At 41.5% G+C, this 12,565-nt stretch overlaps 1 protein-coding gene and 1 long non-coding RNA gene across 2 annotated transcripts in view; one reads left to right on the forward strand and one right to left on the reverse strand.

The window, feature by feature from the left end:
- The first annotated feature begins 1,583 nt into the window (after positions 1 to 1,583).
- Positions 1,584 to 2,582, forward strand: LOC114561447 (uncharacterized). The gene is made up of 2 exons (XR_003693360.1): positions 1,584 to 1,697; positions 1,989 to 2,582. It is a non-coding gene; the product is annotated as an uncharacterized LOC114561447 (long non-coding RNA).
- A 5,413-nt stretch (positions 2,583 to 7,995) lies between these two features.
- The window catches only part of kcnq1.1 (potassium voltage-gated channel, KQT-like subfamily, member 1.1), a 59,509-nt gene continuing 54,939 nt past the window's right edge, over positions 7,996 to 12,565 (reverse strand). Inside the window, exons 14-17 of the mRNA XM_028587542.1 lie at positions 10,503 to 10,597; positions 9,675 to 9,721; positions 9,509 to 9,570; positions 7,996 to 8,754 (exon numbers count right to left, since the gene is read on the reverse strand). Of these exons, the coding sequence (XP_028443343.1) occupies positions 8,488 to 8,754; positions 9,509 to 9,570; positions 9,675 to 9,721; positions 10,503 to 10,597 (471 nt within the window). The 3' untranslated portion in view covers positions 7,996 to 8,487. The remainder of the gene's footprint in view (positions 8,755 to 9,508; positions 9,571 to 9,674; positions 9,722 to 10,502; positions 10,598 to 12,565) is intronic.

Here is a 12,565-nt window from a genome sequence, read left to right on the forward strand (position 1 = left end):
GTGACTACAACCCTGTGGTTTTTAGGGTTGTTTTGCCCTTGCTAAAGTGACGCCAGTGGTTCCTATAGACTCTTAATAGCCTACATCAATGGTCTGTCTGAGCGTTCAAAAGTGACGCCAAGGTGTCCTCAACCAAGCGTCAGCATAAAACGGCCTTTTAATGTGCTAAACGGTTGCAATCATATGCAAGTAAAAAGTAGGAAAATTAACTCACAATGACAACATTTGTCAAATTGTAGGCTATGGGATAGCCTATGTGCACCAAGAATGCTGTCAGTCAGCTAGAAGAAGGCAGTGGTGTAGGCCCAGTCTACGTGTTGCAGGTATACGCAGTAGCCTATACCCACTAGGAAAGCTCCAGAATTTCCATATACCCACTTAAAAATGCCCAATGACACGCAACAACATACCATTACCATTATATTTTTGATATATTTTGAATTGTCATCTGTTATTTTCTTCTTTGCATAGGCTAAATAAATTAGATTAGATTAGATTAGATAATACTTTATTCATCCCACAATGGGGAAATTCACTTGCTAGAGCAGCAGTTTTTCCACAATAAAAACAAACAACCAAACAAACAAACACCAGGCAAACAACAGACAATGTGCAAAAAGTACTGAATGATTGTAAAGTGGCATTATATAAAAAGTATTGTAAAGTAAAGTAAAGTGAGGTGGCCATAGTACAAACAATATTGTAATGTAAGTGGGTAACAGACGTGAAATTAGATTGAATAATATGTAATTAAATATCATAGCAAAAGTAATTAACCATAATATCAATGATATTGAAAAAGTAAGTAGGCCTACTCGGAATGGAAAAATATACAGATAATAACAATGTATTTCCACCGTAAATCGGTGCATACAATTATCTGAATACAGGAAATGAAGTCGTTGATGCTCAAAACTTCCTTGGGGGAGCAACATGGATGTATTAAGTGCCCCCCCTCCCCCGCTGGGACCTTTGATCGTCTCAGTGGTCTTCATCACACAATGATTGGATTTTGCCCCTTCCCATTATCTGCCAATTCAGAGAGCTGCAGCCAATCAGCAGCCTAGCTGCCCATTGTGTACAAACAGAACACCGTGCGCCCTTCATCCTTTAAATCGTCCTGCGGGAAAAGTGATGACCAGAGCAGACCAGAGGGAGACAGCAGCAGCAGCAGCAGCAGCAGCAGCAACAGCAGCTTCCCCTTAAACTACAGGAAGACCGATCCCCACCAGAACTCCACCAGAACCACCCTAGAAGGATGAATCCCATCATCAGGCGCAGAGAGTCGGTTTGCAGGAGTCTGTTTGGCCCGGTGGACCACGAGCAGCTGCGCCGGGACTTGACGCTGAAGCTGAAGGAGATCAGCGAGCGGGACAGCCGCCGCTGGAACTTTAATTTCCACACTGAGACGCCGCTGTGCGGCCGGTTTCAGTGGGAGGAAATACCCGCAGACTGCGCTGCTGCTATCTATCAGGAGTCCGCACAGCTGAAGGACGATGTCTGTGAGGAAGACGACAGGCCGAGTAAAGAAGAAGAAGTAGAAGAAGAAGAGGGAGGAAGCGCAGCCGGGATCGACCAGGAGAACTGCTCCAGCGTCTCCAACACACACAAGTGTCCCGCTGAAGTGACGCCCGTCCGGAGGAAGAGGACGCTCTCAAAACCGGCAGCAAAGAACAGAAACAACGCCCGAATTACAGGTGAGGAACCCGGCTTACAGATCCATAATACTTTTTTGGGCCTTTATTGAGAGCACAGCTGAATAAATGAAAGAGAGAGGGGGAATGACATGCAGCAAAGGGCCGCAGGTCGGAGTCGAACCCGGGCCCGCTGCGTCAAGGAGTAAACCTCTATATAGAGGAGCCCGCTCTACCATATCCGGGCGCCCAGATCCATAATACATCTGTCAGTTCATGTTGTAACCCACACTAATTCGATTATCATGATGAATATTGAGTAAACGTCGTTTTTTTTCTTGCTTTTCCTGGCAGATTTTTTCCCAAAGAGAAGGAAGACTACAGAAACCAAGAGCATCCAGAATCCTTTCCACACAAGTTCCAATGAAGCAGCTCAGTGCAAAACAATAAGGTGAACATCCTGCTGAAAATGGACGATTTACTATATTTATGTTTGATGGACTGGACCAAGGCCTATTCACTGCACCAAAGGATTTTGTTATATGTTATTTTATTACACTTTATTTTATTGCCATTTTTAGTATTTGTGGAACGGGGTTAAATTATACCACTTTTCTGTTATTTATTCTATTTATGGACTTTTATTTAATGTCTTTGCATTTTTTTTATTTTTATTATTGATAAGTTGTTGTAACAAATATGTTTGTTTCTAGATGTTTTTTTTTCTTCTCATTTTCATCCTGTTGTTATGTGAGCATTTGAAAGACTTAATGACATTTTGTTTCCGTGTGTGTCTTCTTCAATCTTGTGGGTGGATTTCTGCAATATGAGCTGCTTCGGTTAACTATATAGAAAAGCACTGTTTTGTCCTTGTCATGTTTGCCTAAATGAACTGAGATTGTAAATGCCTACAAATATTGCAATTTTAATAAACTGCTTTAACAGTGACACTATAGTTGTACTTCTGATTGAATGATTGTCATTGCTGCCGTCTTATAGGAGAATCGTTCCTCTGAGAAAGGCCTATAGCACATTGAAACATTTCATATGCTGACAAAAACACAATAAGCTGTAGTCCAAATTAATTTGTTGATAAATGCTAATTCAATGATTCAATTATTTAGTCGTGTAGAACATTCATAGCATCTTAGTTTTTGTTTCCTATCTTGAGTAAAATGTGACAAAATAGCTCATACAACTTCATCAATTCTCCAAACAATGTTTCACATTCTATAGTCCAGAATATATTTCTTATATCAACTGGCCCCTGCAGCATTTACTGCAGAAAGTTTAGAATACAAACAACTGATTTGTAATAAACAAAATAATGTGCAACAACATGTCTCTTTGGCATCATCTTTGGGAGAAATTCTTTACACTTTACAGGGTTTAAACTTTCTAATACCACTCTGTCAAACACCTTGTCAGCCTCGCCTTTATATGTTGAACACGTCAACAGTGTTCCCTGAAACGTTCGTAGTTTTAAGTGCACTTTTAGGTTTAGAAGTACACTTTAGAGTCACTCACACTTTATCTAAAAGCTGCTGTGAGAACTTGCTGGCATTAAAAAACGGACCCTGGAGTTCTGTAATTGTAGTGATTTGTGAACAGAATTTCAAATTATTAGATATTCAATATGACTGCAGTTCTAAGGGAAAGTGCATCTTTGGTTTTATGCTGACTTTGTGGCAGCCACACATGAGTAAGCTAATAATAAGTGTCCCTCTAAAGTTGTAGAAAAGTCAATTCAAGATGCAAGTTTGGCAATCAAAAGAAGAAAAACGTTTTTCGAGTAATTGCATTTCCTGGGTTGCATTATGAGATATTCCATAATCACAATCATAAGGACTGTGCTGTCAGGCTTGAAATTATACCCTTTAATATGAGCCGTAACTGCCAAATTAGCCCATTAGAGAGGCCAAATCCCAGAGAGGCATATTCACCCCCACGGTGTTGCGCTTTCAGCTCAAGAGAATTTCAAGAGGCCATCTGGCCGCAGAGGAGGACAATTGCCACAAAGCAGTGTGCCATCTAGTTCACCTGCAAATCAGCCCTCAACCCCCCAGGTCTTTTCTTAACTTTTCTCTTTTCATTCTGTCCCTTTTCAAAGTCGAAGCACCTATTATCGCTGACGTGTCCAAGCCAACCCTACTAATGCTTACTCTCACTTAGGCCCCTGTTAACTTGTATGCTACTGCAGCAAAGTTCAGGCATAAAAGAAAGAGCAAACACCGCATTTACATTTTTAAAAGCCTAAATGCCAAGGACAGCCAATGTTCAGTGTGTTATTTCTGCATTAGGAACAGCTGATCTTACATTCTGCTCTAATGGATGCATGTTACCAGTCAAGAAATCAATAATCAAACTATCCCTAGGGTCCAAAAAAGTCTCATGGGATTCCAATTTCTCCACCCAATACATGAATTGAATTCCCTTAAAGATGTACACTACAAGCTGCTCAGTACATTGTCAGTGAATGAAGTGTCAATTAAAACGTCAGTGATGCTGCTGAATGCATTAGAGGCACGCTAAAATAAAACTGGCTGTAAAGTTTGACTCAGGAATGGAAATTGTCTTAATCTTCATGATCGTGGCTTCTTCTGACCAGGCTTTGATCAAATTGCTCAAATTAGAAGAAGCTAAATGAGAAAACTGCAAAAGGAGGCAGACGTTAGGATTTGCAAGTCCAATAATTGCGGATTCAGGAATGCGGTTTGACATTTTAAAGTGAAATAAGCACACAAAAAATCCATTAAGAATGTATCTACATTTGTAGCGTTGCACATTTTATTCACACTGAAAATTCAGCAAATAGCATCTTAGTAAACTGTAGTCTGAGATGCAAATATTCCTTTTCTATTCATACTTATTCAACCAAATCAGGTGTTCACGTACTATTTAGTTTTGCTGTTTTTTTTTTTGGATGGATTGATCCTCTTTATTGTGTTTATGACTGTTGGAGGGGGGTCTTTTATTTTAAAAACCTCCACGCCCTCCCTGTAGTGAAACTGTGCCCCCCCCACCTCCGGGTCAACACAAAGGCCAACCACCCCTCAGCACACTTTTGGAGGGTGGGGCCCATTGTTGTGGACACCATGAGGCAGATGGTCATTTGGGCCTTTACTCCACATGGACACTTGTGTGAAGGAATGCCTGGACACCCCATGGATGGCAAGGGGGGGGGGGTCACCATCTGCTGCCTAAAGGTCATCCGTGTAAAGAGCATGCTTTTAGCCATGCTTTTGGCTATTTTACATAAGTCAGTGAGGACAGCCACCCCCACCTAGCAACAATAAAGGAAAGTCTGCTGCCAGCACGAGTGATACGCGCATATTAAGGAAACAGTGACTTGAATCTCCTTAAATTTAAAAAGTGAAAAAAACTGTTTGATTGATGACTGAGGAGAGAAGAAACTGCAAAAAACATTTTCTATTTAATGTAAAACTATAACTTTTTGCTTCTATCAAACCACCTCTGGCGAAGGGAAAAGATCTCACTGTAAACTGATATATATATATATATATATATATAGCTCATTTGTTTTAGGCAGGGATTTCTCTTCAGGCACCAGACACAACACATAAGACACTTGGTAAAGATTTACCACAATTCTTTATTGCAACAGAAGAATATTTCTAAACACGTGAAAGAATGAAAAGTGAAAACAGCATTTGATAAAACGTAAACTTTTCAAGTGAAGTATTAGCCTCTTTCCGACCAAGTAGTTACAGGAACGTAGTTATAGAAACAGTCCACAGAAACAGTTCTTCTAACTATTCTCCCCCAAAAACGTTTTTTACCATTTGCATTCGCACTGGCCAAGTGGCCACAGGGACTGGTAGGAGGGGTAAGGGAGTGACGCAAGCACGGCAACGGTCTCTATAGCGTCGTCACTAGACTTTAGCGTAGCGCCACATACAACAACAAACCAGCATGGAGGAGGCCTTCGGAAGGATGCTGTTGCGCCTTGCCGGGATCCTCATAACAGAGTTCGAACGGCTGCGTTTAAAGACTAGGCTGGAGTACAATAATTCTAATAATTACAGAGAAACACAGAAGACCAAGGCTCCAGCGTAATATGATCCTAATTAATATTGATGGAAGAAGACAGAAGAGCAGAGCCCACGAGAGGACCCACGAGTTCTCGCGAATTCAGAATAGAACCACAAAACCAACAACAGTTTCCATCCAGAGGAGCAGAGGGGAAACAGCTCTGTGCTGTGTTTTCAAGGTGTGTTGCGGGGAAATATGATCCGCCGCGAGCACGGTGTATTTTATTTTGAAAATTAACCAGATGTTTTATTTTGCTTCCGTGCTCGACTTCCTGTCCCGCACTATCTGCCGTGTGCTGAACTGCTGCGGAGCTCTCCGTCGTCCGGCAAAAATAGGAGCTCTGCGTATCTGCCGCGGAGGGCTGCGGATCGCCGGAGCTGGGACGGAGTCGGAACGCAGCCGTTCTGCAGTCAGTGGAAATACACACGTTGACTTTAATGGAAATCTAATGACTCTGCTGCCGTTCCGGAGCCGTTCCGCAGCCAGTGGAAATCCGGGGTAAGGGTTCCTATGCGGAAAAGGGAAAAGGCAAAAGGCAAAAAGACCCTGCCCTGAAGTAGGAGCTGAAAGAGTTACAGGAACTGCGGTCAGAGGAACTTAATAATCCCCAAAATGGTCCAGTCGGAACACGAGAAAAAAAAGGGTTCTAGGAACGTTACTTTTTATTTTTATTTATTTATTTTATTTATTTATTCGGGACAGTGCACATTAATAAACAATCTAACATTTCTGTACAGACTGTAAATGAGCCAGGTTATAGCATAAATGCTAATTTTCACCTGTAGTCCCGAGGCAGGAAAACAAATTCATTCAAATGAAATTATGATTTGTGCCATTGTGAAGTATACATATTTGCTTTTGGAAATTGACCTAGATTCAACAAAATATAAACAAGTTATTGGGTGTTCACCATATTACGTTCTAGGAACTGCAAAAATCCCTCCGGTCGGAAAGCGGCTATTGAAATAATTTCCCCCTGGGATTATTAAAAGTATTTCTGATTCTGATTCTGATATTGAAATGTATAGGCTAAGGCCTCTTCCCTAAAGGTGAATTATTTCACAAGAATACAGCATACTGAATCACATTACATGATGGCGTGGCAGGGGGCAATGTCTTTAGCATTAACCTGAATAGATTTCAAGAATATATATTAAAAATCCCTCAGGGAAATCATTATATTTGGCCCTTCAAGGTTATGAAACTTATGCTGATACAATATGCTGAGGTGTTAAAATGCCAATTATGATGTTTCTCTCTCACATGTGGATCTAACAAGATGTTTCACGTAAATATCACGGTGCCAACATTCAGAAAAGCATCAGCTGCTAGATAGCTAGATAAATGAGTAATAACGGAGCCAGCCAGGGCGAGATGAAAATATTTATTTTTTCTATAATTTGGCAAACAGTGTAACACATGAAAAACAAACAAAAAAAATGCCTTCATTTTATGCATTTTTAAGCTGATAATTAAAAATCATTGCAATCTGCCTTTTGCTATTCTTCACCCAATTCAAGGGAATAACACATTACCTACCAACAGACTAAGCTGTTTTAGCTTTCTTGGCCATTTGAATTAGTTTGTTAAAAATGTGTACAGTCCATAGCTTTTATGAATTAAGTGTATCTGTGCTGTGTCTGTATTTACCATAGCCCAACCACAGGAATTCCACTAGAGTCGAAAGCTAAGATGACAGAAATTTACCAAGCTAGTTACATCTCACAAAAACTCGTGCAGCATAATCCAAGTCTCGTTCATCCAGTCGTATGCTCAGTGCTTTCCAAACGCCCGCGCTTTCGCTAAAACGTTACTATACAGTACACCTCTTCTACTCGTCCGAGAAGCTCGAGCAGGCGCACTACTGCGACTCCGGACAGGTAGTGTGCCTGCAGAAGAGGGAGACTGCTTATGCAGAAGTGTTGTGGAAAGGTTTTAGCTTGTGTTTGGGAAGTACAGAGCGTGGTACAAACTGTACGAGTGGTGCTAGAGGTTGTAAACGGATGTTTTGGTATAGTTTTGCTGTCGTTTAAGGTGCTGTCGGGATTTCGAAGATCCAGGACTTAGCCAAAAAATGTGAACATCGACAACTTCTCAGTCCCTCCCCCATTTCCGCTAAAGCCCAAAACGGTCTCCTAAGCCCCTCCCCCAACAAGGGAGAATGAATGTGTGTGTGCATGAGCACTGATTGACACGCAGTTAGACCCCCGGCCCTGATTGGTGCATCTGAACAGGGAGCGGTGGATTTTTGCAAATGGCACTACAGCCTGTAGGTGGTGCCAGATTACCTGCTTCATGTAGTTCTACTGGAACATAGGGGCAGTTTCAGCAAATATGACAGAAAGTTAATTCTATAAGGCTTACCTACTGCACCTTTAAACGCATACATAATTCAATAGAATACATAATATAATAACAATACATAATTCAATAGAATACATCAGGACCTTTCTCCGTTTTTCGGATTATCCTTGCACAGTGGAGGAATGCAACAAAAACAAAGTCTCATGAATCCAAGGCAGCACTCAGTGAGTAATCAGCATACAAATGGTCATTTTGAGGGGGAAGTATTCCTTTAAACAGTAATCATTTTAATAAAAAAAAGATCTAAAAAAGTCAGAATTAGGTCTTAAAGGATATCATTTAAATATATTTTGACGAGCGAGCGGGCAGGTGGGCGGACAGACAGACTGACAGAGAGACAGACAGACAGACAGACAGACAGAGTAAAAACTGCATTTGACATGTTATACATTCTACTAAAAAGAGAATCACTTTGAGGCTGTTTGGTTTCCAGGTTTCAGCTGCTCTCATCCTGACTGGCGGTGCTTCTGAGGGGAGGGTTGGGGCAGGCTGCGGTGCTGGCGCTGTTGGAAGAGAAGGGCGAAGGTGATGAAGACAGCTGGTCGTAGCTTGGCAGGCTGTCCTGGCTGGGGAGGACATTGAAGGTGCGTCCAGGCCGTGGCCTCGGCCCGCCTCCACCTTCGCCCTCACCGACGTTCCTCTGGCTCAGCACAAAGGCGAGGGACTCTGCGATGCGGCTTAGCGTCTGGTCCATGTGCGTTATCTACGACAGTGGAATCAAATATTGATAAATGAAAGCAAAACGTACTGGCTCGGCTATGAAATAACTACTGTTATTCAAAGCAAGTCAAAATGATACAATAGAACTTGAACTGAAAATGACCTATAAGCCCTATAAGCCACACTTTCACAACCACTTCATACGTCAAACTAAAAATCACCTCAAACTATCTAAACCAAACCAAAAGTTATTTACAAAATTCAATACTCGACCAAAAAAAGAATTGTGTTGGGTAATTTTATACAAGGCAGGAATGTGAGGCACACTTGGGGAGGTATTTGGGGAGGAGGCTGTGATACAACATTTGAGTTTTTCTTAGTTTTGACACATCTTAGACAACAAAAAAACTAAAGAAAAACAACATCAAGGTTTGTCTTTTTGCGCTGCAGAACTGGCACAAGCTGTTAAAAGATTTAAATGGAATCAACAATAACAGGGCCACATGTCTGTGCACATAAGTGTTTTTTTTTTTATATATTACAAAGCCAGTTAAACTTTTGTTGCATTATTTAAAACTATTCCCAATTTGAGTTTCTTTTGATAAGTGAAACTGCCACTGTATGGTCAAAAGGGAAGCTTTACATTTTCATAGAAGTTCAAAATATGGGTAAAAAGGCTGGCAATGGCAATGGAAGTGTTTGGCTTTGCTCTTCCACAAACAAAATAAATGATGTGAAGGAGTTAAAGACGAGGGAATATTGCTCCTGTTTTCCACTGAAGTTGCATAAAATCCCACCTTGTCCTCCATCCTGTTGAGTCTGGATCCGATGGAGTTGGTGCCTTTGTCTTTCGCTCGGTCTTCAGAGGAAAAATAAATAAGGAAGGGAGGATTAGGACTGATTAGTGGTTTCTTCCATAGTTGGTGTAATACATTTTGAGAGAGCAGTGGAGTGATTCATTACCGGAGCCCGACTGGAACAAAGTTATCTTCCCTATGGATTGGTCCAGTCTGAGAGAACAACGGGAAGCTCAAGTCAGAAGAATATACATTTAAAAACCATCTCTGTGTTTCCCCTCTCATTCCCCCACCCTCTTGTTTTCTTTTAATTTTTTTTTTATGATTAGGGATGCACCGAATCCAGATTTTTTTTGGGTTCGGCCAAATACCGAATCCACTGGTTAAGATTCTGCCGAAACCGAATACCAAATCCTACTCCCATCCTCAGTCCATTAACAGAGTAAACACATTAATGGAGTAAAAAATGGTTAAGACAAGTTTTTAGCTGTGACTGTCCTTCCTTTCCTTGTCCAACCTGAAGTTGCTGCATTTTGGCTGCTGTCTGTAGATTCCATCATGCACAACTCGTATTCTTTGTTGATGTTTCATACGCAAATGTTTTAACAGCGGCGATGTTGTGTATTGTTTAGGGTCCTTGCCACCACGAGACAAATCGCCATTGCAAATTGAACATTTAGCTCGACTAGAATCACCTTCTTTTGACTGAAAGTACTGCCAAACAACACTTTTTCTGCTTACGAATTCCATTTTTCACAGCCTACTGCATTGAACGGTCATCCTACGTATACACCTTCCCGTAATCAATGGCGGCGCAAGCGTAGGGTTCGGCGGGAAAAGATTCTACGGTTCGGCAGAAATCGAACCCCGTCAAAAAGCCCGATATTCGGCCGAATCCGAAGCTGAATTCGGTCCATCCCTAGTAATGATTGTAGAAAAAACATAATCCAACATTGCATAACTCCGAGGATCTAATTCATATGAAGCAGTTTACCTTCTTTGCAGCTCCTTGATTCGCACCATGAGGTTGAGGTGGCCCTGGGAGTATTGCTCGATCACGTCGCGCACATCATACGGCTTACGAGCTTGCTACAACAACACACAAAAATGTTTGAAACTGTTACATCAAAAGTGTATTTTCATCATAAACTCCTGTTAGGTAGCCTGACAAGCCAGACCCACATTAAGGTGTTGGGTCTGGGAACCCACCATTTGCAAAGCTCAATCCGAGGGGCGGGATAAACGTTTGTCTTTCAAATTCTCTCTAAACACAATAGGATAGCGCTACAACCAAGCAGAGCAACGGAGAAGGTAGCGGAGGTAGTTGATAGATTAAACTTTTGCCGTATCCGGTCGGCAAAACGCCGAACACATCTTCCTTTTTGAGAATGACTTCGGTGCCGTTCTTTGTTCTTTTCTCAAAGAAAAGCTTAACTCCAAGTCTTCCAGAGTCGCGGCCAAAGCCGATTCGAAAGACCGCTGTTCGCCAGCAGCAGCAGCCATTTTCTTTGTTTTTAAGTAGCAGGGAATTCACGCGGGAACCGTCGCAACTCTGCACGGAGTGATTGGCCTGACTAGAGTTTGGTTTTTCCAGCTTGCAAGCCAATGGAGAGTTGCTAGACTGACCCTGGCTGCAAATTACATTTGCTGCCGCTAGGGTGCGTCTAGATTTCTAGGCTACCTGTTAGCCCTATTTATTTTTTTTAAATCATTTTTAAAAAGGTGCTTCACAGGTAGTGTTTGATGTTGGTTGTGTTTTTTTGTTTTTTTTTTGTTTAGCAATTTTTTTTTATTGATTTTCCATTAAACCATGTAGCACTTTCTACAGCACACATTGGACCAAATGTATACAAACATAGTATGGCTGTGTTACACAGATACTAACCAATGTGAATGATACCCCCCCCCACCCCAACCTACCCAACCATCGCAGTTTGTCCCTTAAAATCCAGATCTTCACAAGAATAATTGTCCATTGAAGTGCTTGTCCAACAAAGGATTGCAGAAGGAGCATATAAAATTTAGCACAAAGTTTCAAAATAAGTGATTACGGCTGTGGCTTTGTCCCTCTCCAATCTCTGCTCCTGAGCTTGGTGCATGCAGGGGTGGTGAGGTTTAGAGGCCAGACACAGTTCATTCTGTCCACGTACTTAGGCCTACTAAAAAAAAAAAAAAATAATGTTGAGGATGAGGCTATCAATTTAAGCTGTCAAAACTCTGCAAACTTTTTCGGTTCTGTTACGCTGCTGCTGAATTAATGTCTCATTTGCCAACTCTGCTGGAACACTACTCCAAACGCTTGCTGTTGCCATAAGCCCAACCTCGATCCACCTGTAGGCCTGATTCTGCATTCCCCTCGTGTGAGGTTTATTATTCTCACTCCAAAATCTCTGCTGCTGAGCTTGCTGTTTGCTTGTAGGCTGAGGTTAACCCTACTGTTGTCCTCGGGTCAAATTTGACCCGTTTTTTTTCTTCCAACCAAAATGCCCCAAAATAAAATGGATGGTTCCATTCAGCGCTCTTCACAAGTGAAATGAAGGATCAGATCTCTACTTTCATTGACTTTTGGGTGTTTTAATCAATTTTATAGCATTATCCTGACTAAACATTTGACATTCTGTATCTGTGATTCTGTATCTCCATTACCTTCATTACTCTGATCTTAACAATTATTCAAAATCATTCATAATTTCTGCTTAAAATTTTTTTTGATAATTTTATATAAATAAATATAAAAGTGTAAAACTAGTGATAATAAGTTGGTTCTAGTGGGAACATACTGGTGGTAATGGAAAAAAAAATAGTGCCAAAAACGTTGAAAAAAGCAAGCAAAACGTGTGAAAAAAGCGACAAAAATGTCAAAACAGTGTCTAAAAAAAGCCCGGGGCTGTCTGGGGCTCCGCCACGGCACATAGCCCTACGCTCTTCTATGTCGTCAGGGGACGCTGATCTTAGCACATCTTCAACAATGTATATATAAGTAGGCCCATTCGAGATGAGCTACGCCTCGCCTGTAAAGTGGACGAGAGCCAGCGCCAGCAGCAGGGGTGCGGTGAC

The sequence above is a fragment of the Perca flavescens genome, chromosome 1 (assembly GCF_004354835.1).
Source record: "Perca flavescens isolate YP-PL-M2 chromosome 1, PFLA_1.0, whole genome shotgun sequence".
In the NCBI taxonomy this organism is placed as follows: domain Eukaryota; kingdom Metazoa; phylum Chordata; class Actinopteri; order Perciformes; family Percidae; genus Perca; species Perca flavescens.